This window comes from Salmo salar, chromosome ssa21, assembly GCF_905237065.1.
Source record: "Salmo salar chromosome ssa21, Ssal_v3.1, whole genome shotgun sequence".
Classification (NCBI taxonomy): Eukaryota; Metazoa; Chordata; class Actinopteri; order Salmoniformes; family Salmonidae; genus Salmo; species Salmo salar.
Window position 1 is genome coordinate 16,045,464 of NC_059462.1, and position 26,466 is coordinate 16,071,929.

The 26,466-nt window shown below is 46.3% G+C and overlaps 1 protein-coding gene across 4 annotated transcripts in view; it reads right to left on the reverse strand.

The window, feature by feature from the left end:
- lrp2a (low density lipoprotein receptor-related protein 2a) overlaps positions 1–26,466 on the reverse strand; it is a 65,794-nt gene that overhangs the window by 10,090 nt on the left and 29,238 nt on the right. For 2 of the 4 annotated variants that reach the window (XM_014164077.2, XM_014164078.2), the window contains 33 exons: positions 24,882–25,059; positions 24,556–24,684; positions 23,654–23,820; positions 23,415–23,558; positions 23,125–23,234; positions 22,420–22,597; positions 21,958–22,171; positions 21,021–21,260; positions 20,619–20,807; positions 18,663–19,583; positions 18,358–18,523; positions 18,031–18,189; positions 17,648–17,937; positions 17,206–17,406; positions 16,932–16,958; positions 16,782–16,820; positions 16,440–16,682; positions 10,489–10,614; positions 10,204–10,323; positions 9,420–9,551; positions 8,695–8,896; positions 8,230–8,525; positions 7,394–8,060; positions 7,113–7,283; positions 6,800–7,023; positions 6,411–6,588; positions 6,116–6,312; positions 5,680–5,925; positions 5,343–5,471; positions 4,138–4,257; positions 2,221–2,337; positions 1,688–1,804; positions 1,300–1,437 (listed from right to left, as the gene is read on the reverse strand). In XM_014164077.2, the coding sequence (XP_014019552.1) occupies positions 1,300–1,437; positions 1,688–1,804; positions 2,221–2,337; positions 4,138–4,257; positions 5,343–5,471; positions 5,680–5,925; positions 6,116–6,312; positions 6,411–6,588; positions 6,800–7,023; positions 7,113–7,283; positions 7,394–8,060; positions 8,230–8,525; positions 8,695–8,896; positions 9,420–9,551; positions 10,204–10,323; positions 10,489–10,614; positions 16,440–16,682; positions 16,782–16,820; positions 16,932–16,958; positions 17,206–17,406; positions 17,648–17,937; positions 18,031–18,189; positions 18,358–18,523; positions 18,663–19,583; positions 20,619–20,807; positions 21,021–21,260; positions 21,958–22,171; positions 22,420–22,597; positions 23,125–23,234; positions 23,415–23,558; positions 23,654–23,820; positions 24,556–24,684; positions 24,882–25,059 (6,775 nt within the window). The remainder of the gene's footprint in view (positions 1–1,299; positions 1,438–1,687; positions 1,805–2,220; positions 2,338–4,137; positions 4,258–5,342; positions 5,472–5,679; positions 5,926–6,115; positions 6,313–6,410; positions 6,589–6,799; positions 7,024–7,112; positions 7,284–7,393; positions 8,061–8,229; positions 8,526–8,694; positions 8,897–9,419; positions 9,552–10,203; positions 10,324–10,488; positions 10,615–16,439; positions 16,683–16,781; positions 16,821–16,931; positions 16,959–17,205; positions 17,407–17,647; positions 17,938–18,030; positions 18,190–18,357; positions 18,524–18,662; positions 19,584–20,618; positions 20,808–21,020; positions 21,261–21,957; positions 22,172–22,419; positions 22,598–23,124; positions 23,235–23,414; positions 23,559–23,653; positions 23,821–24,555; positions 24,685–24,881; positions 25,060–26,466) is intronic. The other 2 variants (XM_014164082.2, XM_014164081.2) reach the window with 1 other exon arrangement.

Sequence of the window (26,466 nt, forward strand, 5' to 3'; positions counted from 1 at the left end):
TATGGGGGAAAATATAATTTAATTGTTGACTACACACTATATATTAGGCAACATAAATTGGTTAAACTACATTACATGACCCATGGGGTCAATTAATCAATACTCAGACGTAAGGTCGCCTATAAAATAATACCTATAATAGTAATAAAAACTGCACTTTGTCATATATTAACTCAAAATGTAGTCCGAACATGTGGGAAACATGGTGGAAGAATCTGGATAATTTGAAATGTAAGAAAAACATTTTGACGGACATTGCAATACACACCACCTGAAAAAGCATTCATTACAATGAAATTGAATTCTCATGTTTGGGCATACACAATTACCAATTCACCAACCTATAAAAGCCATTGAACCAGACCTAACGTACATTTGGTAATATTGTTGAGATTAGTAAAAATGCTATGCAAATTGCCATTCTAATATGGCATTGCGGGTATGACGTTATTTTGACTTCTCAACCGCCTGGTAGAGCTCTGTAATTTCCAAAATAAACATAAAGTTTAAAAAAAGAACTATTGGAAGTTCTAATTTGAGTTGTTAGTAACAGGAATTTAAGGGTAAATAATTGTTTCAACAAGTTTTTCAAGAAGAGACAGTAATAGGGTTAAGGAACAGTGCAACCATTTACGGAACACTGTAACCATTTAAGGAACAGCGTAACAATTAAAGTAACAGGTTAACCATTTAAAGGAACAGTGTAACCATTTAAAGGAACAGTGTAACCATTTAAATGACAGTGTAACCATTTAAATGACAGTGTAACCATTTAAGGAACAGCGTAACAATTAAAGTAACAGGGTAACCATTTAAAGGACCGTGTAACCATTTAAATGACAGTGTAACCATTTAAATGACAGTGTAACCATTTAAAGGAACAGTGTAACCATTTAAATGACAGTGTAACCATTTAAATGACAGTGTAACCATTTAAAGGAACAGTGTAACCATTTAAATGACAGTGTAACCATTTAAATGACAGTGTAACCATTTAAAGGAACAGTGTAACCATTTAAATGACAGTGTAACCATTTAAAGGACCGTGTAACCATTTAAGGAACAGCGTAACAATTAAAGTAACAGGGTAACCATTTAAAGGAACAGTGTAACCATTTAAATGACAGTGTAACCATTTAAAGGAACAGTGTAACCATTTAAATGACAGTGTAACCATTTAAAGGAACAGTGTAACCATTTAAATGACAGTGTAACCATTTAAAGGAACAGTGTAACCATTTAAATGACAGTGTAACCATTTAAAGGACCGTGTAACCATTGAAGGTGCATTGGCCTTACAGCAGAGATGGAGCTCCTCATCTGAATTGTCTCCACAGTCGTTGTCTCCGTCACATTTCCAGTAGGGCTGCACACACACATGGTTCCTACACTCAAATAGGAACGGTGGGCAATAAGTGCCATTGGGATAACGGGTTGCTGCAAATGAAAGATAAATGGACCATTACAAATCAAATTCACCGTTGTAACTTTAATTTAGATAACTGTAGAGGGTGCTATAGTAACATAATGATTGTTCTGGACACAATGTGCCTTGTTCCTCTGAGGAGATAGGAGCCCAGTGAGTAAAACTGGTTGAAAAGAAGTCATTTCAACCAGTTTTGCTCACTGGGAGCGTTGTATTTGACATCAGCCCATAGACACATCTATTATAATATCTAACACTTACGACATGATATCTCATCAGTGTAGTCCATGCAGTCGGCGTTGCCGTCACATTTGAAGCGGTCGGCGATGCAGTGGCCACTGCCACACTGGAAGTAGCCCATGTGACAGGTCCGCAGCTCTGCAGCACAGCCATGCCAGCACAACTCATAATTAATAGGTATGAATGAACCCATTTGAATTCAAATTCACTTTTGGAATACAAATTCTATTTCAGTTGGCACTAATATCACTCCATACACTTCACTCATTTACAGTCATGCCAAGTACTGAGGTATCTCAGATTCTGACCCTGTGTTCATGACTACTATAAATAAACATCTAGAATGGACTTGAATTCACAATCTGACCAGTATAATCGGCAACAGAAGAAGGAATGTCATGTTTTCCACTAAGCTAAGTCAATTCATCCTGGTGGTCCTTTCTGTGTATCCCGTTCCTCAAAAAGGTGACGTTTTAGTGCCTCTTTGCTTAGCGCTGTATTCCCTCACACATGAATAAGCCAAGCCAGCGGCAAAACAAAGAGCCTCCACTCACCACAGTCCCTTTCATCCGAGTTGTCCTCGCAGTCGTTGTCATGGTCACAGACCCAGCGGTCGGGAATGCAGTGCAGATTATCGCAGCGAAACTCGCTCTCGGAGCACACACGCGGGCCTGGGGGGAACACAGAGAGGGGAACTAAAGAATTAGCACCGCACACGAGAATACTAAATTAGTCGTCATTGCCACAGTCCAAACAAACACCATGTAGACACAGCTGACAGAGGGTGGACCCAGTATTACTACATTATTCTGGGATTGTTTGCTGTTTTCCATACAAAACAGACACTGCTTGGATAAATACCATAGTTCTATTCCCTCAATTTGGGTTATTGCAATAGCTGTGACTCGTTTTGTACATTATCAAATGATCTCTAAGACCCCGACCAATCATGTCAGTCGTTTTCCTGTGGTGAGTTCATGATGGAATTCACTGGAGGTGTTCTCTCACTATGCAGAACCACTACAGTTACAAGGGGAGTGGCAGCAAAAAGCACCAGAGCAAATTTCATCATGCAACACAGTGATTGTCTGTGAGGCATTAGTTGTTCTTTGAAGCATAGATATTATCCTCATTAGCTGGCATGTTCTCAGACTTGTTTAAATTCTCCAGAGCCGAGGTGGCTGACTCCCTAACTCCCTCTGACATGCTGAGGACAAGCTGTTTCTCCAGCAGCTGATAAGCCCGCCCCACACAACACTGCTTCGAAGACAGGAGTGTTGTCTTTTGCAAGAGCACTTTGTTATCTTAACAGGTCCATTCTTTGCCATCAACACCCCTATTTCATCTGGGTGACTCACTGTGTCTGAGCTACAATGGAATACCCCCATTAGAATTGCTCAGAGACTCACCAAAACCATGACTATAAGTATCCAGTTGTTTGAGTTAGCCCATAACTGCTAAGCGGACACATAGGGCCAGTTGCACCAGTTGGACTTTAAAAGGTTGGGCTTAAAAGGATGAGATAGAGTTACGACCTAGTTATGCCCAACTTGTGCAACCAGCCCATTAAGGCTCAGTGTAGAGGTCCCAATGCGAGCCAGCCAGGTAATCTAAGGTTAAGGTGTTAAGTATACTGAAGAAAAAGTTACGGAGTTACTGAGTTACAGTTCATATGAGGAAATCAGTTAATTTAAATAAATTCATTAGGCCCTAATGAATACAGTTATACAGATATACATCTGTTGGTCAAAGATACTGTATCTTAAAAGAAATGGGACTTACAGCGGGCCTCAGGATCTTGTCACGGTATTTCTGTGCATTGAAATTGCCACCGATAAAATGCAATTGTGTTCATTATCCATAGGTTATGCCTGCCCATATCATAACCCCACCGCCACCATGGGGCACTCTGTTCACAATGTTGACATCAGCAAACCGCTCCCCCACATGACGCCATACACGTGGTGTGCGGTTGTGAGGCCGGTTGGAAAGTACTGCCAAATTCTCTAAAATTACATTGGAGGTGGTTTATGGTAGAGAAATTAACATTAAACTTCTCTGGTGGACATTCCTGCAGTCTGCATGCCAATTGCATGCTCACTCAAAACTTGAGACATTTGTGGCACTGTCTTGGTGACAAAACTGCACATTTTAGAGTGGCCTTTTACTGTCCCCTGCACAAGGTGTACCTGTGTATTGATCATGCTGTTTAATCAGCTTCTTGATATGCCACACCTGCAGGTGGATGAATTATCTTGGCAAAGGAGAAATGTTCACTAACAGGGATGTAAACAAATTTGTGCCCAATAATTTAGAGCAATAAGCTTTTTGTAAGTATGGAACATTTCTGGGATCTTTTACTTCAGCTCATGAAACATGGGACCAACACTTCACATGTTGCGTTTATATTTTTGTTCAGTGTAGCTACAGTACTAGACAGTTATGGTGGGTAGATGTACTGTAGAACTCACTGCAGGCACGCTCATCCGAGCTGTCCCCACAGTCGTTGTCCCCGTCACACCTCCAGCGCAGAGGGACACACTGGTGGTTGTCACAGCGGAAGTCCCCCAGAGGGTCACAGGTCACCTCCTCTGAAACACACACATGGACATGCGATAAGAGACAAAAGACGGCACATTTACACTTCAGCTAATCCTTCTTATTGTTCTTATCATTCTTATCCTTCTTATCATTCTTATTGTTCTTACCATTCTTCTCCTTATTATCCCTCTCATCATTCTTCTCCTTCTTATTGTTCTTATCCATTCGTTTTTTCTTTAATGTTTTTCGGTCAAACATTGCACCGGTGCAAACACATATAGCTGATTTTTTTACTTGCTGAAAAATCAATGGCTCATTACAGCGATGTTACTTCTCCACTTTCGACCAAATTACAAGACTGTTATGATGTCCCAGCTACAACCAACCATTGGTACTGCAAGACACTATCAGACTAATGAGAAATTCTTCAACACTGTGCCTCCTACTATTTAATATAGCGTCGATGATAACTACTAGACCACAGAGCTGAACTGAGAGGTGCCCTCTGGTTTTTTTAATTAAAGCAGAGCTCATCATGCAGAGGGGAGTGCAGCATGTCTGAAGTGGGTGAGCTCTGAGCTATGCCAGGTCTATAGGAGAGGACAGGAGAGGAGGAGAGCAGAGCTGTGCTGTCTCTACCACACAGCGCCGGAGGTTTGAAAGATAGTGGATCCAGGCCCTCCTTGCTCTTCACCTGGCCCGGCCGCTGGCTGCATTCTCTAACAGAGATTAGCACGGATCTCCCCTCTAGCGCGGGGATGGCACTAATGGAGTGAGGGCCTCTGATAAGAGATGGGAGGGCCAGGGCTGCTGCTGTGTGGATCGGGGCGCAGCACAAAGAGCACAGTGTGAACCTTGCCCCATACACATGCGCACGCAGACACACGCACACTCTCACACACACACACACAGGCCATAAATCCAGAGCGTTCTCTCACGGGGAGGTGAATAGAGCAGGCGGTGAGAACCTCTCCATCACTACCTCCTGCTGTCACACTATGTAATGTTCCGCTAACAACCCTTCATTCACTCTCAACATACATTGTTACCTCATACAAAGACTCTATTATTCAGCACTGTGGGTTTGCACCATTGGTTGATTTATGTCAGGATGCTGGTGTTTCTGTGGACTCACCGCAGCCCTGCTCATCACTGTTGTCCCTGCAGTCGTTGTGACCGTTGCACACAGACCACAGTGGCACACAGCGGTAGTTGGTCCTGCAGTCAAACTGGGTGTGGTTGTCACAGCGGTACGACGGCCCCACTGTGAAAAGACCACATCAAGGAAGTCAATAACAAAGACAAAGTCTTTCAATCATATCTGGCAGGAGCAAACGGCTATCAATTGTGATTTTCCACAGTTTAGGATGAACAGATCTCAGTAGGGCTCACTGTGGCAATCCCACTCAATCCCTATAGTTCACTGGGCGTGAATTCACCACGTGATTCTCTGTGTTGGGCGCATCACTCACTGCACTCATCCAGAGGCTCGTCAGAGTTGTCGCCACAGTCGTCGTCCACGTCACACTTCCAGTTCTGGGGGATGCAGCGTCCGTTACGGCACTTGGACTGTCCGGGCCGGCAGGTCCTGCTGGAGCAGTGGGTGGGCTCCTCATCAGAGCCGTCGCCACAGTCGTCCTCCCCGTCACACTGCCACGCCTCGGGGACGCACCTCTTATTGGTGCACTGCCACTGGTGGGTCTCGCACTGATGAGTGGCTGCACAGACAAACAGTCAATTCAGTTGAAACACTCTACTGAAGAACATTAGTCCAATCACCTGGTATTTAACAACAAAGATCGCAACTCATGGGAAATCAACAATTCAATAACAATGTAATCAAACAATTACAAAGAATGTTTCATGTGTTCTCTGAAAACAGAAATAACAGAGCTAAATCCCACCCACCACACAGCACAGGATCTTCATCAGAGCCGTCATGGCAGTCCTGGTTGCTGTTGCACAGGAAGTGGGGGCTGGTGCAGTTTCCATCGTTGCACTGGAACTGGCCCAGTTGGCAGTGGCGACTGGGGCAGGTGGAGGGCTCATCAGAGCCGTCTCTGCAGTCCCTCTGGCCGTCACACTTCCACCAGATGGGGATGCAGCTGTGGAGGGGAGGAAGGGCAATACTGTTCAGGGCTCACCAATGCCACAAAGAGAACGTGTGTATCGCAGTGGAACTCTGAGGTGAACTCCCACTCACCGCTCATTATCCGCACATCTGTACTGGGTGCTGGTGCACATGGGCAGGCAGCGAGCCACCCCCCCCAGCTGTAAAGTCAGGAAGTGGTCGGGGCATTCACAGGTGTGACCCCGCCCCCCGTCGCGGAGCAGACACAGGTGGGAGCAGCCTCCATTGTTCACTGCACAGGGGTTGGTCACTGGGGGGAGAGAGGGGGTCAGAGAATCATTCAGGCATTCAATGCAGCTGGGCAAACACAGGCCCGGCATTGTGTAATGTAAACACTTGAATGGATCTAACAGGCAGGAAACGTCAGGATAAGGAAGTGATAGCAATCTGAGTGTGAAGGAATGGATGTTGATCCAGGAGAAGAGAAGACTCAGATTACTGTCTCCTAGACTGAGACTGACCTATGGGCTGCCTATAGGGATGGCACACGTGGATGTCGAAGGGTCTGTGTGTGGTGTTGACCAGAGACTGGCGGCCGGATCCGTCGTATTTGTTGCCTTTCTCCACTGTACGGGTGTTCCAGTCAGTCCAGTACACGGTCTCCTCAAACACAGTCAGGGCAAACGGATGGGGCAGTATCCCGTCATACACGGTGTGTCTGTGATGTCCCTCCAGGTCTGAGAACCTGATGAGAAGAGGAGTAAGATTACAGGAGGCCTTTAGGCATTTCGGAAACAAAGCAAGACTACATGGCAATATGAAGCAGGGTCTTACTCAATGTAGTTGAGATGGGCATCCGACCAGTAGAGCTTGTCATTGCTGTAGTCGATAGTGACCCCATTGGGCCACTCGATCTTAGTGGTGATGATTGTGGTCTTGTTGGTGCCGTCCATTCCAACACGGCCTATGAAGGCTTTGTCCCCCCAATCCGTCCAGTAGACATATCTGACAGGGATCAAATGGGTTGAGATTACTGGCTTATCGAATGAATCAAGAATAAATGAACTATTCCTAATTTTTGGACCGTGTAATGATTAGTGATTAGATTTACTCACCCATATTTGGGATGGAGAACGAGCGCCCTGGGGTTTTCAAAGCAGTAGGTGTTATTGGCGTCCACACAGTGTTCAGCCAGTTTCTTCACAAAGCGTCCGTCCAGTTCGGACACTTTGAGACAGTCCAGGAAGCTGTCCAGCCAGTAGAGTTTCCTGGCCACCCAGTCGACCGCCAGGCCCTCTCCATGGAGTACCCCGTTCACCACCACTTCCCTGTTACTGCCGTTATAGAACATCCGCTCAATCAACCTGCGGCTCACGTCAATCCAATAGAACCTCTTGTCCACGCGGTCAAAGTCCATGGCCACCACGCTGGTCAGGCCCTGCAGGATGAGGGAGTAGGCCTCTCCGTCCGTGGACAGGTTACGAAGATAATAGCGGTTACTGAAGATGAGGTAGGGCGTAATGTTGCTGTTCTGACGACAGCTGTGGCCATCCGGTTCCCGTAGGAACCCGGGGGCACATTTACACATGTAGGAGCCCACCGTGTTCTCACACACCTGACTACACACGCTGGGCGTCTCCGCACACTCGTTGACGTCGTCGCAGGTCTTGTTGTCGGACATGAGGCGGTAGCCGGGGCGACAGGTGCAGATGAAGCTGGTGGGTGTGTCAGTGCAGTTGTGGTCACAGTGGTGCATGGAGGGGTTGGTGCATTCATTTATACCTGCATCCAGGATAAGAGAGAACAGGCTTTAGAGGAGATTGACTATAAATCCAACACCACACTGCTGCTCTGCTGTGATACTAAATGGCTATATGGGCGTTGTAGTTTATGGTTTTATATTTTATGTAACTTAATATGTTTTATTGCTTTTAAGACATCATGCACTCACCACAGCCCTTCTCGTCACTGTTGTCTGAGCAGTCGTCGGTCCGGTCACACACGTTGAAGAGGGGGACACAATGTCCGTTGTCACACCTGAACTGCCCGGGGGGGCACGTGGGCGGTGGCGTGCGGCACAGGTGGTCAAGCTCATCGGACTCGTCCCCGCAGTCGTTGTCCCCATCACATATGAAGTCGCGGGACACACAGCGTCCGTTTTGACAGATGAACTGGTGCTGCTGACACGGCTGGTAGGTGCAGCCCTGCTCGTCACTGCTGTCCCCACAGTCATTCCTCCGGTCACACCTGCCATCAAACACAATCAGTCACGCAGTGTACTTCCCTGTACACCAGGGGGTGCTGCTGCCCAGTCCACACACTCACACTGTAGTCTAATCATCTACTGAACAATGACTCATTCAAGACATCTGACAAATGTCATTTTTATGTCTCTGTCAAGTCTGAGTTGCCAAACCTGTAGGAGCTGCGTATGCAGAGGCCGTTGCTGCAGGTGAACTCGTTGACGCCACACGATCTGCGCGTGCAGTTCTGGTGCTCGTCCAACGCGTCCGCACAGTCCGCATCCCCGTCACACACCCAATCACGAGGGATGCACTTCCGCTGTGGCGCTTGGTTATTCACACAGGTAAACTCCAAGACTGAGCATGTGCGGTTGTCTAACAAAACAGAGGGGGGGCAGGATAAATGACACCAAATTAGAGACGTTTCAAGATTATGAAGTCTCCCGAGACTGGACCTGAAATTTCTCGCGGTCCAAACATTCCTAAGTGTATCTCAGGACCTCTAGCCGTGACTTCAGTTTCCTATCCATCTAATGTGATTGAGCCCTATTGTTTGAAGTGAGACTCCTGCCGAGGCCTGTGGTGCGCTGAAGACATGCGCTCCAGGCTCCTTATTGTCAGAGCCCACATTGGTAAGGGATGACATAATAGTTCAGTTCCACCCTGAGCATGGGAGCTGCGACAGACACAAAGTAATGAGTGAGGCAGGGGAAATCAGGAATGTGAGCTCCTTGGACTCTGGCCGGAGACCTTCAACAAGAGCCAGTATCCACCTCCCCACAAACCCAGCATGTATCCTGATCCCTCAGTGTCTGACTCCTGATAGAGAGAGAGCGATAGAGAGAGAGAGAGAGAGAGAGAGACAGAGAGGAGGTAGAGGAGAGGAATTCACACTCACCACAGTTGTGTCTCTGGTCCTCGTCACTCATGTCTCCACAATCATTGTCCCCGTCGCAGATCCAGGAAGAAGCGATGCACCTGCCGTCGTCACAGGGGAACTGGTCAGTGTTGCAGGTTCTCACCAGGGTGGCTGCAGGGAATCAAAGGTCAAAGCAAACCATGCAAAAGCTGATTAGAATACTATTGTCCTCTAAATACAAATATGTCAGTTACTTAAAACTTCCTTTACATTTTCTGATTGACTTCATCTCGAAAAGACAACATGTAATGCATATCTGAACCAAAATTAATCAAGTGAAGCTATCAAAATAGTCATGGCATCTCCTCCACATTCCAATCTATGGTTTCTATTGAAACACTGAGGCTGTGTAATTACCCTGGCACAAAAGAAAGAGGAAAGGAAGAGAGAAAAGGAAGAGAGGAAAGGTAGAGAGGAAAGGAAGAGAGGAAAGGAAGAGAGGAAAGGAAGAGAGGAAAGGAAGAGAGGAACGGAAGAGAGGAAAGGGGAGGGGAGGGGCTGTGTTTGTCAGAGGAGACTAGTGGGCGTCAGTATGGAGGAATGTGGCAGACAGTGGGAGGTTGGACTGACTGACTGACCACATCACTAACAAAGGCATACACTACTGACACATCACCAACAGCACGCACACACACACAGAAAATAAACGAATCATTCAAGACTCTTCAACTCAGGAGAACAAATGAATAATGACTCCATTCTGAGAACCAAGTTGAATCTCTCTTGCTTAGCATAGTGAGTAAAGGAGAGCTGTGGTACGTACTACAGGAGGAGGGCTCATCGGAGCCGTCAGCACAGTCGGTACCCCCATCACAGTACCAATGGGCTGGGATACAGCGGCCACTGGAGCAGCGGAACTCGTTCTGGGCACACGTGGAGGTGGCTGGAAGGGGAACAACAGACATGGTAAGGTCATTTTGGAAGCACCAAAACCCAGTTATGGTGCTTCCAAAAGGGCACACTATTCACTATATAGTGCACTATATAAGGGAATAGGGTGCCATTTCGGACGCGCCCTTACTGTACAGAACAGACCTGTGGGACTCACCACAGTGTGTAGGGCTCTCATCACTCATGTCCCCACAGTCATTGTCCCCGTCACACAGGTAGGAGCGGGGGATGCAGATGTTGGTGGATGTACACTTGGTGTGTTCTGGCTGACATGTTCGCTCCGCTGAGATACACGACAAGAGGAGGATTGGTGTTATTGTCTAGTATATATATTTTAGTATACAGTACCAGTCAAAAGTTTGGACACAACTACTCATTCAAGGGTTTTTCTTCATTTTTACTATTTTCTACATTGTAGAATAATTGTGAAGATGTCAATACTATGAAATAACACATATGGAATCATGTAGTAACCAAAATAAGTGTCATATAAATGTTATATTTGAGATTCTTCAAAGTAGCCACCCTTTGCCTTGATGACAGCTTTGCACACTCTTGACATTCTCTCAAACAGCTTCATGAGGTAGTCACCTGGAATGCATTTCAATAAACAGGTGTACCTTGTTAAAAGTACATTTTTTGAATTTATTTCCTTCTTAATGCGTTTGAGCCAATCAGTTTTGTTGTGACAAGGTAGGGTTGGTATACAGAAGATAGCCCTATTTGGTAAAAGACCAAGTCCATATTATGAGAAGAACAGCTCAAATAAGCAAAGGGAAACGGCAGCCCATCATTACTTTAAGACATGAAGGTCAGTGCAATCCGGAAAATTTCAAGAACTTTGAAAGTTTCTTCAAGCGCAGTCACAAAAACCATGGTAAGCACTATGATGAAACTGGCTCTCATGAGGACCACCACAGGAAAGGAAGACCTGGAGTTACCTCTGCTGCAGAGGATAAGTGTCACACCTCGATCTGTTTCACCTGTCTTGTGCTTGTCTCCACCCCCCTCCAGGTATCGGCCATTTTCCCCATTATCCTCTGTGCATTTATACCTGTGTTTTCTGATAGTACGAACTGGCCATGACTGACCCAGCAGACTCGGACCAGCTCCGCAACGCCGTTTCCTCCCAAGGAGCAACCATTGGGAGACACAAGGAGTTACTTTGAGGTCTTATGGAAGGGTTGAATACATTGCTGGAGCAATTCGGTGGATTGTCTGTTAGGCAGCCAGCCATGACAGTAACCTCCCAGCCCCTCAGTAACCGCTCTGTCAGAAGCGCGTCTCTCCAGGCCTCCCAAGCTTCCCGAGAACCCTGCTTATCTCTTCCGGAACGCTTCGCTGGCGAGTCAGGAACCTGTCGGGCGTTTCTCTCCCAGTGTTCCCTCATCTTCGAGCTGCAGCCCTCGTCCTTTCCCTCGGACTGCTCGAAGATAGCATACCTCATAACGCTGATGTCTGGGAGGGCCCTCGCCTGGGCTAGGGCGGTGTGGGAACAACAATTCTCTGTTGTCCGGGAGAGAGGCTGCCCGGAAGTTACTCCAGCTTCATCAAGACTCCCGCAGTGTGGCAGACTATGCTGTTGATATCCGCACGTTGGCTGCCGAGAGTGCCTGGAACCCAGGAATCCCTGTTCGACATGTTCCTCCACGGATTATCGGAGGAGGTGAAAGACGAGCTTGCAGCCCGGGAGCAACAATACCACTCCTATCAACCTGTGAGTGTCAGACTATGCAGTTCATGCTCATCAAGTCTCCTCAGGTACCCGTGGTTTTGGGGTTTTTCATGGCCCCAGCATCACAATCCTCTTATCAACTGGACTGCTGGTGCTATCATGGGCTGGAGCCCGTTCTGCCACGCTCATTACCTGAAGTTGGCGCAGCCTGTGAGCTCGGAAGAAGACTGCGCCTGTGCATCGACTACTGGGGCCTCAATGACATCACTGTTAAGAACCGCTACCCGCTACTCGCCTTGGCTTTCGAGCCGCTCCAGGGGGGCACCATTTTCTCTAATCTGGTGCGTATATGGGAAGGTGACGAGTGGAAGACAGCCTTCAACACGGCTAGCGGACTCTACGAATACCTGGTGATGCCATTCGGTCTGACCAACGCTCCTGCTGTGTTCCAGGCCCTGGTTAATGACGTTCTCCAGGACATGTTGAACCGGTTCGTGTTCATCTACCTCGACGACATCCTCATCTTTTACCGCTCAGCTCAAGAACATGTTCTCTAAGGCTGACAAATCCTCCAGCATCTCCTGGAAAACCAGCTTTGTGTGAAAGCAGAAAAATGCGAATTCCATCGCTGTTTTTCACTCGGTTCAACTCTACCATCTCCTACCGCCCGGTGTCCAAGAATGTTAAGCTATATGCGCTTTCACGCTGCTGCTCCCACGGTCCTGGAATGGGCTCATTCCTCCAGGCTTGCCTGTCACCCTGGCTCCCGTCGGACCCTGACCTTTGTTCGACAACGCTCTTGGTGGCCTACCATGGTCCCTGACATCGCCGCGTTCATCGCCGCCTGCACTGTCTGTACTCAGAATAAGACTCCTCGGCAAGCTCCTGCTGGCATCCTTCAACCACTTCCTGTCCCTCACCGTCCCTGGTCACATATATCTCTGGACTTCATCACTGGTCTCACTCCGTCTGATGACAACACCACTACCCTTACGGTGGTGGACATGTTTTCCAAAGCTGACCATTTCATTCCCCTCCCTAAGCTACCCTCAGCCAAGGAGCTCATGGGTTATCAGCCCCCACTCTTCCCTGAGCAAGAGGAAGAGGTCAGCATACCCTCGGCCCAGATGTTCATCCGCCACTGTCACCGTATCTGGAAGAGAGCCCGGTCGGCTTTTCTAAAGACCACCTTCAGGTATCGACGACAAGTAGACCGCCACCGGACCATGGCTCCCGGGTATCGTCTCGAGCAGAAGGTATAGCTGTCCACTCGGGATCTGCCCCTCCGGGTGGAGTCCCGCAAACTTTCCCGCTGTTTTATCGGACCTTTCCCCCATCTCTAAGATTCTTAGCCCCTCTGCTGTTTGTCTTCTGTTGCCCGCACCCTCCGTATACATCCCACTTATCATGTATCAAGGATTAACCTGTTAGGGCTAGGGGGCAGTATTGACACGGCTGGATAAAAAACGTACCCGATTTAATCTGGTTACTACTCCTGCCCAGTAACTAGAATATGCATATAATTATTGGCTTTGGATAGAAAACACACTAAAGTTTCTAAAACTGTTTGAATGGTGTCTGTGAGTATAACAGAACTCATATGGCAGGCAAAAACCTGAGAAGATTTCATGCAGGAAGTGGCCTGTCTGACAAGGTGTCGTTCTTCTTGTCTCTGTTAATTGAAGAGTGAGGATCTTAGCTGTCCCGTGACACTTCCTACGGCTGCCATAGGTTCTCAGAAGGCGGCAAAACGCTGAATCGTGGCTTTGCAGGCTCTGGCTGAAACAAAGTAGCGCGTTTGGGTAGTGGCTGGTTACAGTACTGTGAGACTCAGGCTCGTGCCCGCGTCGACCGAAAGCTTTGTTTTCTTTCCTCTGTTTAGCTAAATGGACATTCCCGGTCGGAATATTATCGCTTTTTTATGAGAAAAATTGCATAAAAATGGATTTTAAACAGCGGTTGACATGGTTCGAAGTACGGTAATGGAATATTTAGATTTTTTTTGTCACGAATTGCGCCATGCGCGCGACCCTGATTTACCATTTCGGATAGTTTCTGGAATGCACGAACAAAACGCCGCTATTCGGATATAAAGATGGATTATTTTGGACCAAACCAACATTTGTTATTGAAGTAGCAGTCCTGGGAGTGCATTCTGACGAAGACAACAAAAGGTAATCAAACTTTTGTAATAGTAAATCTGATATTGGTGAGTGCTAAACTTGCCGGGTGTCTAAATAGCTAGCCCGTGATGGCTGGGCTATGTACTTAGAATATTGCAAAATGTGCTTTCACCAAAAAGCTATTTTAAAATCGGACATATCGAGTGCATAGAGGAGTTCTGTATCTATAATTCTTAAAATAATTGTTATGCTTTTTGTGAACGTTTATCGTGAGTAATTTAGTAAATTGTTAGTGAATTCGCCGGAAGTTTGCGGGGGGTATGCTAGTTCTGAACGTCACATGCTAATGTAAAAAGCTGGTTTTTGATATAAATATGAACTTGATTGAACAAAACATGCATGTATTGTATAACATAATGTCCTAGGGTTGTCATCTGATGAAGATCATCAAAGGTTAGTGCTGCATTTAGCTGTCTTCTGGGTTTTTGTGACATTATATGCTAGCTTGAAAAATGGGTGTCTGATTATTTCTTGCTTGGTACTCTGCTGACATAATCTAATGTTTTGCTTTCATTGTAAAGCCTTTTTGAAATCGGACAGTGTGGTTAGATTAACGAGAGTCTTGTCTTTAAATAGCTGTAAAATAGTCATATGTTTGAGAAATTGAAGTAATAGCATTTCAAAGGTTTTGAAAATCGCGCCGTTACGTAGGTGGGACGAATTCTGTTACGTAGGTGGGACGAATTAGTCCCGCCTGCCCCAGAGAGGTTAAACGTCTGTCTCACAGGCCTCTGTCTCCTCTTTCCTCTTTTCCGTACTCCTGTTCTCTTTGGTCCCTGTTTTCTAGTTCTTCCGGCTTTGACCATTCTGCCTGCCCTGACCCTGAGCCTGCCTGCCGTTCTGTACCTTTTGACACTGCCCTGAATTACTGACCTCTGCCTGCACTGACCCTGAGCCTGCCTGCCGTTCTGTACCTTTTGACACTGCCCTGGATTACTGACCTCTGCCTGCACTGACCCTGAGCCTGCCTGCCGTTCTGTACCTTTTGACACTGCCCTGGATTACTGACCTCTGCCTGCACTGACCCTGAGCCTGCCTGCCATTCTGTACCTTACGGACTCTGTCCTGAATTACCAACCTCTGCCTGCCCTTGACATGTTGTTTGCCTGTCCCCTGTTTTGTAAATAAACTTCTGTGATTCGAACTGTCTGCAACTGGGTCTTGTCATGAGTTCTGATAATAAGTTCGTTAGAGTTACCAGCCTCAGAAATCGGCAATTAACTGCACCTCAGATTTCAGCTCAAATAAATGCTTCACAGAGTTCAAGTAACAGACACATCTCAACATCAACTGTTTAGAGGAGACTGCGTGAATCAGGCCTTCATGGTCGAATTGTTGCAAAGAAACTACTACTAAAGGACACCAATAAGAAGAAGAGACTTGATTGGGTCAAGAAATACAAGCAATGGACATTTGACCGGTGGAAATCTGTCCTTTGGTCTGATTTTTGGTTCCAACCGCTGTGTCTTTGTGAGATACAGAGTAGGTGAACGGATGATCTCTGCATGTGTGGTTCCCACCGTAAAGCATGGAGGAGGAGGTGTGATGTTGTGCTTTGCTGGTGACACTGTCAGTGATTTATTTAGAATTCAAGGCACACATAACCAGCATGGCTACCACAGCATTCTGCATCGATACGGCACCCCATCTGGTTTGCGCTTAGTGAGACTATTATTTGTTTTTCAACAGGACAATGACCCAAAACACACATCCAGGCTGTGTAAGGGCTATTTGACCAAGAAGGAGAGTGATGGAGCGCTGCATCAGAAGACCTGGCCTCCACAATCACCCAACCTCAACCCAACTGAGATGGTTCGGGATGAGTTGGACCGCAGAGTGAAGGAAAAGCAGCCAACAAGTGTTCAGCATATGTGGGAACTCCTTCAAGACTGTGGGAAAAGTATTCCAGGTGACAACCTCATGAAGCTGGTTGAGAGAATGCCAAGAGTGTGCAAAGCTGTCATCAAGGCAAAGGGTGGCTACTTTGAAGAATAAAATATATTTAGATTTGTTTAACACTTGTTTTGGTTACAACATTATTCCATGTGTTATTTCATAGTTTTGATGTCTTTACTGTTATTCTACAATGTAGAAAATAGTAAAAAGAAAAAGAAAAACTTGAATGAGTAGGTGTCCAAACTTTTGACTGGTACTGTATATTTTAGTGACTTTTACGACACAAAAACGTATCTAATCTTCATGAACTAATCTTTCTACTTTAGATTTGTAAGTGTTGTTTTGAGGACTTACGGCAGTTTTGTTCGTCTGAGGTGCCGTTGTCATAACAGTTGTTGATGCCATTGCAGATGTAGTCCTTGGAGATGCAGCGTCCGTTGTTGCAGGGGAACTCAGTGTTGGGGTCGCACGGACTGAAAAGGCAGCCTACCTCATCACTGTTATCCCCACAGTCGTTGTAGTGGTCACAGCGGTAGTGGTAGGGCACACAGCGACCGTTCCCACAGGTGAACACAGTGGGCTCGCAGGTGTGGAAGGCTGTCAATCAAACCAGATTCAACATTATCAGAGCTCTAGCCAATGGACAGGGACAGCAGGTGAAGATAGACTGGTGTACAATAGAGAGGCGGGCTTTACCTGACAAGGCAATAAATGCTGCTGCCATTTGCACTTGGACTGCATGCAAGATATAAGTACATGTATTCATTAGTTTAGGATGGGGTCAGTAGAAAAAAACAAGCAGCACTAAATAGCTACATTAGATTAGTGAACTTCAAGCATACACACCGGAAGTTTGGAAATCATTCTTGGATCCTGTAAAATTGTTGTTGCAGTGAGAAACAGAAGGCTGGTTAGAGGCAGCATGTTAAAGACAGTTAAGAGTAGTTCAGAGAGTGAAGGACAGAGCAGGTGTAGTGATAAATCAATCATAATTAGCTGTAATCACAACCACATTCAAGACATGCAAAATCATCACATTGCAAGATATTTCTAAATAGACGGGACAAACAAATATGATTCGAGAAAACAGGTTTCTACTTGTGGCCACTGAGCACCATACCACAGACTCTCTCCAGTTCGTCGCTTCCGTCCCCACAGTCGTTGTCATTGTCACACTTCCACTGAGCACGGATACAGCGTCCATTCATACAGGTGAACTGGCCTTCCTGGCAGCGGGTCCCGTTGTCAGGGATACAGTGCTTGTTGTCGGCCAGGTACCAGCGACCCTCTGAGGGACACTGACACTCAGCACCCTGGGGCCCTGCGGAGAGGGACAGGGGGACAGGCATCAGACGGATGGGGGGGGTATGACAGACAGGTGTGCCACAGCCCAACTCACACTATCCCAAAACAACATTACAACATCAAAACAATAGGATGCTAGAGAAGATCACATTTTCAATGGCAGTTTGGTCCAACTCTGACATTTAGCTAAGGAACTACAGCATGCTTCTATTTGATCAGAAAACTTGAGGATTATAACAGGGCCTAACTTCTAGTACCTGGGGTACAGATGTGACTGCAGCCTCCGTTGAACTGCTGACATGGGCTGTTGCACTGTTGCTGCTTGTTGCTGGCCAGCACATGGACATCCATGGGCCTGGATGGAAGGTTCTGCGTCATCACCCTCTGGTCAGACCCATCGTGCTTGTTAGCCCGGTAGATACTGCGTGTGTTCCAGTCAGTCCAGTAGATGTACTGGCCATACATGGTCATGGCGAAAGGGTAAATGGCTGTGCTGACGATGACCTCCCGATTGGCCCCGGTGAGAGAGCAGCGCTCAATCTTCTGTCTGATAACCAAAACCAGCACATATCATTAGCATCAACACGAAAGGACAACGAATGACTTGTGAGAAGAGTGTAGCTTTATAAGAGGGTCTTACAGGCTGGCGTCTGCCCAGTACAGTCTCTGCTCTTCATAGTCCAGGGTCAGTCCATTGGGCCACACCAGACTACTGTTTACAATCTCTGCCCTGAAGTTCCCTCCCAAAGTAGAACGTTCAATCTTCGCATTCGTCCCCCAGTCTGTCCAGTACATATATCTGTGTGGCATGGAAGAAGACGAGTTTTCCCATTGTTAATCAATGATTGCACAGTGCACATTCAACACATGCTGAATATCTATTGAAGATACTGAGTGAGCGCTCTTGTTATCATAACAGAAGGAGTGAAACGGTATTAGCATTCTTGGCATTTCTGGCCAGTCTTACCCCCTGCAGGGATCCAGCATTATGGCTCTAGGCCGAGGCACATGAGCGATGATGGATCTCTGTGTCCCGTCCACTGCCATGGAGTTGATAGTCTGGTTGATGTAGTCACTGTAGTAAATCCGTTTATTGATCCAGTCATAGGCAATACCATCAGGAGCTCCTAGATCTGCATGGACACAAAACACAACACATAATGTAGAAAAGTACTGCAATAAGCAAATAGCCCAGAAAAGGTGAAACCAGATAATTAACTACAGTATGATTTTGTAACATAACAAAACAAATCTAGTTGTTAAGTGTCTTACCTGAAGCCACCACTACTGGAGGTGAGGTAGGAGAGGAAAGACTGATGAAGCTAATCTTGCTGCTCCCAGCCCCTGAGCTCTGGGTGAAGTAGATCCTATTGTCTGTGCGGTCAAAGTCCAGGGCCACAGAGGTGCCGGGCACGTTGACCACAGGGAAAGGCAGTCCGTGGTCGTCCGTGTCCAGATGCAGGCTCTGCACCGCACTCTCTGTTGTATAGATGAGGTAATCATCCCGCGACACCACACAGCCCTCGTTGTCCGTCCCCAGGTTGCCAAAGGCACAGCCACACTTCTTGGTCTGGTTCCCGGGGAGGGCGAAGCAGAAGTGGGCACAGCCTCCATTGGTCTCCAGGCAGGGATTGTTGTTGAGCTGCTGGGCCGAGCTGGGCTGGATACGCTGGTCGTAGATAGTCACGTCTCTCAGCATGTTGATGTTGTCTCTGATCACTGCAGGCTGCTCTGTACTGCCAGGCTCCTTACTGGCCTGGAACACCTTCTTCAGGTTCCTGTCCACCCAGATGATGCTAGTCTCAAACACAGTGATGCCATAGGGAGTCGGGTAACGACTCCCATACCGGACTACCTCTGTCTCGCCTCCCTGAGGGTTGACCCGGGCTATCATATCCAGAGAGTCATCCACCCAGTAGACATATCCAGTCTGGTAGTCCAGAGCCAGACCTCGCGGGGTTATAATCCCAGATGACACCAGCACAGTGCGGTTGGTCCCGTCCAGCAGAGCTCGCTCAATCTTGGGGTTCTGTCCGTAATCTGCCCAGAACAGGTATCTGTTTTTAGGGTCCACCACGATGTGGCGTGGCATGTCCACTTGAGTCTTCAACAGCACACGTCGGAAAGTGGTGTTCAAGCGCAGAACCTCCACATAGGTCTCCGTCAGGAAAGCATTCGTGAAATAGAGGTTCCCTGAAAAGTGACAGCCAAATTGACATATGTAAGTGAAAGGGTAATGGGGATTAAATGATGTAGGAAAGGCCTCTGGTTGTGCAGTTCTTATTGAATGGTTGCATAAGGACAGGGTAAGCCTGCTAATTTGCATAGTTACCAGGAGCTGGTTTCCCACATCCAGATTATGCCTATTTCTGGATAGCAAAAGCAGAAATAGGCTTATATATAGTCTGGTTCCGGGAAACCGGCATTTGTTTAGTATAACCATCATTTAAATCCTTATTGGCCACAGTACCAAGATAAGTAGCATTCTCCTGTCCATTATACTCATTTCTTTCCAGTCAACTGACTGTTATATAAACCAGCCTGCTCTCTGGAGTCAGGCCCTGTGTTGAAGCCTCTTACGCTGTATCCATGGATACCTACTACTGGCTGACCTTTACTTCCTCTACCTGCTGTAGGGCCCATAGAGAATGATAGAGGCCTCTAGCGGCCAAAAGGCCGTTTTAGCATAGGCAGTGCCATTGTGGGCTTCTACAATGCTTCCGCCATTTTAAAGTAGTGAAAGTAGTCAACTGGGCAGGGGTTCCAATGGGTTGTGCCTACCTGGCAGAATGATATCATGATTATTTGTATCAATCCAGTGGCCATTTGTTTTGCAAACTCTGCAATCACACAAGCGCTACAGAAACACAGCTAACCAAACAATGGTCTCTGGCTGGTGCACAGTTTAATTAAAGGGTAACTACACCCCAAATTCTAAATGTCTTAGATATTTCCCAGAATTCAAAGGTAGTCTCCTGATGTGGTTTAAGGATTGTTGTGGACTTAAATCACCAAATTTAGGATGTTTTTCTATTAACAAAGTGTGATTTTGAATAAATCCCCCCCCCAAAAAATGGGAAAAACGGAAACCTGGAAAAACAAAACGGAAAAAAGGGAATTTGGGAAAAAACAAAACAGAATCAGGCAAAAAAATCAAACTGATTTTATAGGGCCCTACAACTGGCATAATTTAAACACTTTTCATTTGAGCTCTCTGAACATGCCTACCTGCAGCCCAGTCCACAGCGATACCTCGTATCCCGTTGCGTCCGATTCCAGATGTGACCACACTGTCGAACCCTGCTCCGTCAGACTTGATCCGGCGGATTCCATTCTGAGATGTCACGGTGCTGCTGAAGTCACACCAGTAGAGGAACCCGGAGGCCATGTGGACGTCCACATGCAAAGCATTGCGGCCTGCACGACACAACCAGAGATGTAAGACACAAACACTCCAGTGGTTGCTTCAACGTCACACTGTCACATCAGAGTATATTGTCTGAAACCAAACAAAGTATTGTTTCCTTGGTATCATGTAGCATTCATAAAGCATCCATAAAACCTCCATATGCATGACTTAAAGAGTTAGAATGTCCTGCAGCAGGAGTTTTATATCTGAACAACACCTACCTCTCCCAGCCACTGGCACCATGGCTTCAGAGTGGTCAGCCCCCTCCAGACTGAAGCCTTTGAGGGCAGACAGCATGGAGATGACCACGTAGGACTGGTATGAAGCACAGGTTCTGTTGTCCGCGCTCAGCTTGAAGCCCGTAGCACAGGCACAGGTATACAGGCCTCCGGGCCGCGGTAGACACAGGTGCTCACACAGCCCCATGTTGTTGCTGCAGCCGTTGGATGTACCAGCCGAGGCTGCAGAGGCAAAGACCACATGGTTGATTAGGACATCGTTCATATACAACGGGAGTCTGGCCAAATAGAACTAGACATTTATTAAGAATTTCGAAACAACTTCTAGGTCTTGGGCGACAAGCGCAACGCCAGGGACTTCTCAAAATGAAACTAAACTATTACAAATGACATTACTGGAACTGAAAGTAACCTGCGCCTCATTTCTTAGTCATCATTGGAAGAATCTGACGCCAACACCACTTTTGATACATTGTTGCCAAATCAGGCTCAAGGCTTGTTTTATTCCTAGAAACCATGTCACTTACAATATCTGCTCTGTTTTAGGGGATAAAGGAACACTGCTTGTTCCGTACACAATGCCCAGTGTTCCTAATAAGGGAAGAGGAATTGGTCAACTAATAACCCACTCCATCTCCCTAGTAATTACCCAACAGCTATCAAAAACACCGAAGCAAAACCATAATTCAGCAATGCTATTTCTTTACCACAAAAAAACAGAACAGACAAAATATGTATGTTTGCATACTGATTAAACACTCAACACAATAAAAATAAAAAAATCCAATAAACTGGTAGTCTTGACGCTTCCAACAAGTTAATGGTTCTTATTTAACCAACGCTTAGGTCTCAATCCGGATCAATGGAGCGGGGTTCATATTTGCTTGGCTGTGTACCATCAGGTCCCTCAGATACTCACTCTCCCTGTAGTGCACCTTCAGTACTCTCAGTCCAGACACGTTGTCCCGCAGCACCACCTTGTTAGCCCCGGTGGCCTTGTCCACGCGCTCTATCACCTCAAAGTCCCGGTCAGTGAAGTACAGGAAGCTCTCATGAACAGCAACACCCCAGGGATGGGACAAGCCTGTCACTATAGTGATGCGATTGGTCCCGTCTGGGTCGCCACGCTCAATCTGTGGGGTTTTAATAATATCAAGACTGCCATTAATAACATGTCAAATATATGTGTAATAGGCATTGAGGTGGACTACATAAGTGGTATATTGTTAGAGTCAGACACTATATAGGGCACCCTATTCCCTATATAGTGCACTTTAATTGACCAGAGCCCTATGGGCCCTTGTCAAAAGTAGTGTACTATATAGGGAATAGGGTGGCATTTGAGTCACAGGCAGTGGTTAAGGTAGTGATGACGACCCACCATTCCAGCGCCTGTGACAGCCCAGTACAGCTTGTTCTCGCTGATGTCCACAGTGATGAACTCCACCTGATCCAGGTTGTTGGTGAACAGGGTGACAGGGTTGGAGCCGTCCAAGTCTGCAGCTGCTACCTTGGCAGGGATGCCACTCTCTGTGCCCTGGTCTGTCCAGTACAGTTTCCTTACAGAGAGACACAGCTATGAATACAGCCCCTCAGCAGCTCAATCACCTCCTATGAGAACATCTACAACAGATTCAATCAATGTGTGAGATTAAGCGAGAAATGTATATCTCAATTATGTCATTAAAGAAAAAAGGAATGTTCGCAACTCTGGTAAACTCCCATGGTGATTTAAGGAGACGCACAAAAAGGACAACGTTTTGATCCAACTGTTTTGTGCTTCTGATTACCAGATTTGCGGACATTCCTTTTTCTTTGATACGTTCTTCTGTCCTGCAGCTGATAAGCTGGATTTGCATATTTTCCCCCTTTTTTTATTATGTCATTATACATTCGATATGCTAACAATGAATAGGTAATAGGTGTACATATTCCCTGGTGGTGGCTTGTTGGAGTGTGTTGTGTGGTATACAGTAACAGTGGTAAGTCTCTCTCTGGGGGTGGAGCAAATGGCAGGCAGGCAGATAGGGCTCAGTGACTGTGGAGATGAGCAGCCGTGCCAGAGCAGTGTTAAAAATGGGCTTACCCGCGTGCTGGGTCCACAGCGATGCCAACCGGAGTGCCTGCGCCAGTCGGGGAGCCATTATTGGTGATTAGAGTCTTTCTGTACTGCATCTCCCCTCTCAGCCTCAAAACCTGACAAAGCACACAAATGCACGCACATACTGTATCAGATATACCCCTGACAGAGGGAAACCAACTAAGATAACGACTTTATTTTTCTAAATACGATGATCACCGTCAGTACCATTCATTTTCCAAAATAACTGCGTTGTTTTCTACAGGAGCATAGAGAGTATGGATGTTTCAGCTCACCTCAATAGACTGGGTGGCTGGGTTGGTGTAGTACAGGTTCTCTGTTATCCAGTCCAGGGCCAGGCCCACAGGGGAACCCAGGATGGCTGCCGGGGCAAACTCTGTCCTGTTGGTACCGTCCGACTTCACTCTGTGGATCTCACCCTACAGAGGAGAAGGGACAGGGTTGGTCAGAGCCTAGGGACAGTAGAGTAGTCTCACTTCACGTCTCTGTTCGTGTGGACAGTGCGAACACTTACCGGGTGCTCCACCCAATAGATGGTCTGCTCAGTGATGTCAAAGTCCACATCGTATCCATTCTGAAGTCCAGCAACAGGTACCATGGCATCGTTGCTCTTGACGTCCGGGTTCAAGGGAATGCCGTATATGACACTATCTCTCACCACCACCAAGAAAGGATCCTCAACTGCAGGAAAACCAAACTATTCATCACCAAACAAGATATGACGGCTACAAACGGACATGTCTATAGCCTACGGGGCGCTGATTTTCTTTTTTAAAACAGAAACAAATACTACAATTTGGTATCACCATACTTTCTTCCTAAGACCTCTTAATGTTGAAAGAAGGTTGAAAGAGGAGGGGGTTCAGATGGGCTGGTGAAAGTTTGTTCCACAGCCCTGATTTGCTTTGTCATCAGAGATTAGAATCAATGGATAGCTCGGGGGCATTTTCATTCTTGGGTAATTCACCTCTCAGGGGAGAATGTGTTCTGCATGGCTAGAAAAAGCTGAAGCCCTGCAACCTGATATGGGTTAAGCTGTTGACCTAAAGAGGACTCTCTGGACTTCACATTAAAGGTCCCTTGTCTTATTGAAACCTTAGCCACACTTTTATGATCCTAAATATTTACTTCTGGAAAGGGATTTTACAACAGAATTTAAATGGGATACTGTTGACAAGTCCCTAGCCTCTAAAATATGAGTCTGGCGCTCTAGGAGCTGGATAGTCCCCCTTAAAATATATTATCAAAGAGCAGCTCTGTATGTAGGTTTGAGAAGGATTTACAGCAATTCCTACTCCATTAATAAAAGCTTTATGAGTTATGACTGTTACAATCTATCTGTTCCATCTGACCTCACTTCCTTTTTAATCAAACTGTGAGTGATGAGCGTTTCCCTCAGGTTGGCATGGAGCCTACCTCTGGCACAGGTGATTTGGTCTGCAGCCAGGGTACAGCCTGATGGGCAGGCACAGGAGTAGAAGCTGGGCCCCACGGCCGACAGCAGACAGATATGAGAACAGGGGCTGCTAAAGCAGTGGTTTTCACCTGCACACGGGTCCCATAACACACACAAGAAAAAAAAGGTCAACAGTGTTCAGTCACCTCTGGTTTCATTCTGAAATGTAATTTCAAATACAATGACAAAACTGTACTGTGGCAATACCAGCTTATGATATCACCATGCCAAATATATATTTTCAGTCGGCCTATCACCATGCCAAATATGTATGTCCTTGTCCTACCTGCGGGCTGCCTGGACGGGTGTACCGCCACCAGGCCCATGGGCTGAGGGAGGTTGTAGAGCATCACTGTCTGGTTCTCCCCGTGCCACTTATGGGCTCGGATAACGCGGTTGATGTATCTGTCGGTCCAATACACAAAATCCTCAAAAATGGTAATTGCGTGGGGATGTTGCAGTACCTTTTTATTGAGAGCAGCAAAAGACAAGAAGTGCATTTTATTGATATTATTCCACACAAAGGGGAAATAAGCTAATTTGAATAAAAATTATATTATGTATGTAATGTTCTCCTAGCTTAAAAACAGTATCAATAGCATCTACACTGAACAAAAATATAAACGCAACATGCAACAATTTCAAAGATTTTACTGAGTTACTGTTCATTCACTGCCATGAAAAAGTATTTGCCCCGTCTTTTTTTTCTGCATATTTTTTTACACTGAATGTTATCAGCTCTTCAACCAAAACCTAATGTTATATAAAAGGGACCCTGACCCTGAACAAATAACATAAAAAATGTATACATATTTCATTTATTTATTAAAGAAAGTAATGCAAAACCAATGCCCCCGTGTGAAAAAGTAATTGCACCCTTAAACTCAATAACTGGTTACACTATCTTTAGCTGCAATAACTGCAATCGAACACTTCTTGTAGTTATCAATTAGTTTCTCATTGCACCGGGGTGGAATTTTGGCCCACTCCTCCATGCAGAACAGCTTCAACTCAGTGACAATTGTGGGTTTTCGAGCATGAACTGCTCATTTCAAGTCCTGCCACAACATCTGAATGGGGTTTAGGTCTAGACTTTTATTAGGCCATTACAAAACGTTCAATTTCTTATTCTTCAACGATTCTGATGTAGACTTGCTTGTGTGTTTTGGATCATTGTCTTGCTGCATGACCCAGCTGCGCTTCAGCTTCAGCTCACAGACGGATGGCCTGACATTCTCCTGTAGAATTCTCTGATACAGAACAGAATGCATGGTTCCTTCAATGATGGCATGGCATCCAGGTCCTGATGCAGCAAAGCATCCCCAAACCATGACACTACCACCACCATGCTTGACCGCTGGTATGAGGTTCTTACTGTGGAATACAGTGTTTGATTTTCGCCAGGTATAACGGGGCCCATGTCAGCCAAAGAGTTCTACTTTTGACTCATCGGTCCATAGAACATTGTTTCAGAACTCTTGAGGATCATCCAGGTGCTTTTTGGCAAACTTTAGACGAGCATTCATGTTCGTCTTAGTGAGCAATGGTTTCCGCCTTGCTACTCCACCATGAATCCCATTTTTGCCCAGTGTCTTTCTGATGGTGGAATCATGAACATTGACCTTAGCCGAGGCGAGAGAGGCCTAGAGATCCCTGGATGTTGTTCTAGGGTTCTTTGCAGAGGTGTGGACTCGAGTCACATGACTTGGACTCGAGTCAGACTTGAGTCACAAATTTGATGACTTGAGACTCAACTTGATAGAAAATAAAACAACTTCAGACTTGACTTCGACTTGGAGTCTCAAGACTTGGGACTCGACTTATATTTGAGACCGATGACATCTGCCCAGGTTTTGTTACGTTTTGTCACT